Consider the following 1785-nt stretch of genomic DNA (forward strand, 5'->3'; position numbering starts at 1 on the left):
ACAATGCACCCTGGCCCCCCTCAACCCATATAGCTGCAAGCCCGTTTTTTCAAACCGCATGTCAACAACCATCCCCCCCCCCCCGCGCCAGGTGTGCAATGCGTACACCGAGCTGAACGACCCCATCAGGCAGCGGCAGCTGTTTGAGGACCAGGCCAAGAACAAGGCCGCGGGCGACGACGAGGCCATGTTCATCGACGAGACATTCTGCACGGCGCTCGAGTACGGGCTGCCGCCCACGGGCGGTGAGTGTATGTGTGTGCATGTGTGGGTGTGGGTGAGACAGAGAGGCAGAGAGAGACAGAGACAGAGAGAGGGAGAGAGAAAGAGAGAGAGAGAGAGAGAGAGAGAGAGAGAGAGAGAGAGAGAGAGTCGGCGTGTGTGTGTGTGTGCGCGCGCGCGCGCGCGCACGCGTGTGCGTGTGTAGGTGTGTGTGCACATGTGTGTCGGGGGGGGGGGTGGGGTCCGTGCAATTGAATGATCGTGTTGGCCAGGGGGCTGTTGGTTGTCGAGTCTGCTTGCTTGGCAGCTGGCAGGAGCGAATGTATCCCTCCCAGCTTTCAAGCACGCTCAGGATCGCACCCACACACCACTCAAATGGGCCAGACCCGGAGTCCCTGCTTGTGCTCGCGCCCAACGTCAACCCTGCCTGTGACTGCCCCCCTCCCCTGTGACGTCACCAGGCTGGGGCATGGGCATCGACCGCATGGCCATGATGCTGACCGACTCCATCAACATCAAGGAGGTCCTGCTCTTCCCGGCCATGAAGCCCGAGGAGGTCGGCGGCAAGCCGGCGGCGGGCGGCGCGGGCGACAGCAGCAGCGCGGCGGTGGAGGGCGACGGCATCTGAGGGGCGGCCGATGGGCCGAGGGCCGATGGACTGCGGCGGCGGCAGCGGCTGCGGCAGTGGCGGCGGCGCGCCAGGGCGCGCTGCGCGCGAGTAGCTGGACAAATGCTTGGCAACAGGCTGCTGCTGCACATGTTGAGTGCGGAGGGCCGTGCTATTCACCAAATTCAATTTAGGGGCTGGGCATTCTTGGCTGGCGTGTAACTGGCTTCGATCTGCCTATTCAACATCTCCTGGCTGTGGGGACAAAGCGGCAGCCTGAGCAGCAGCCCGCGTGCGCGGTGCGCTGCCGCGCGAAGCACCAGCCCAGAGAGAACAGCAGAGCATATCGGGCGCCTGCGCGGTTACACATGAGGCCCACAGGCAGGAGCCCAGCACGCCTGCTGACAATTGGGGTGAACGGAAGCCAGCCGATCGGCTACCTCACAGCACAGCCTGCCGTCTTCCGATAACAGCAGTAAAGGACGGCAGGGCTGTTGAAAAACATCAGCCTATTTCGACCGGACCCGCAGGTCTAACAGCTCTACCGTGTAGCTGCTGGCCGCCGCCGCCGCCGCCCCCGGCAGCGCGCCGCCCCTCAGCATGTGCTCCGCCACGCCCCTCAGCGGCGCCAGCCGCGCCGCCGCCGCCGCGTGGCCGCCGACGCTGCCGGCGAGCGCCCGCAGCGGCGCGGCGGCCGCCGGCGCCATCGCGAGCGTCGCGACGTGGGAGTCCAGCAGCGCGCGCAGCCAGTCCAGCACCTGCCCCCACGCCGGCGGCCGCAGCTCCGCGGGCACGGCCGGCGCGCCCTGCCGCCTCGCCGCAGCCGCGGCCTCCGCGATCGCGGCCTCGAGCGGCTGCTCCCCGTACTTGGCCGCCCACTTTGCTAGGTAGGCGAGCAGCCGCAGCGCGTGGCGCGCCGGCAGACGCTGCAGCGCGGCCTGCACTTCCACCACATC

General features: G+C 67.3%; 1 protein-coding gene across 1 annotated transcript in view; it reads left to right on the forward strand.

Annotated features, from left to right (window-relative positions):
• The window catches only part of MNEG_15201 (lysyl-tRNA synthetase), a gene marked incomplete at both ends in the record, with an annotated part of 2482 nt that extends 1632 nt beyond the window's left edge, over window positions 1-850 (forward strand). The window contains 2 exons of the mRNA XM_014036328.1: window positions 92-245; window positions 684-850. Coding sequence (XP_013891782.1) covers window positions 92-245; window positions 684-850 — 321 coding nt within the window. The remainder of the gene's footprint in view (window positions 1-91; window positions 246-683) is intronic.
• Window positions 851-1785: the final 935 nt, after the last annotated feature.

The sequence above is a fragment of the Monoraphidium neglectum genome, assembly GCF_000611645.1.
Source record: "Monoraphidium neglectum strain SAG 48.87 unplaced genomic scaffold scaffold05122, whole genome shotgun sequence".
NCBI classification, from domain to species: domain Eukaryota; kingdom Viridiplantae; phylum Chlorophyta; class Chlorophyceae; order Sphaeropleales; family Selenastraceae; genus Monoraphidium; species Monoraphidium neglectum.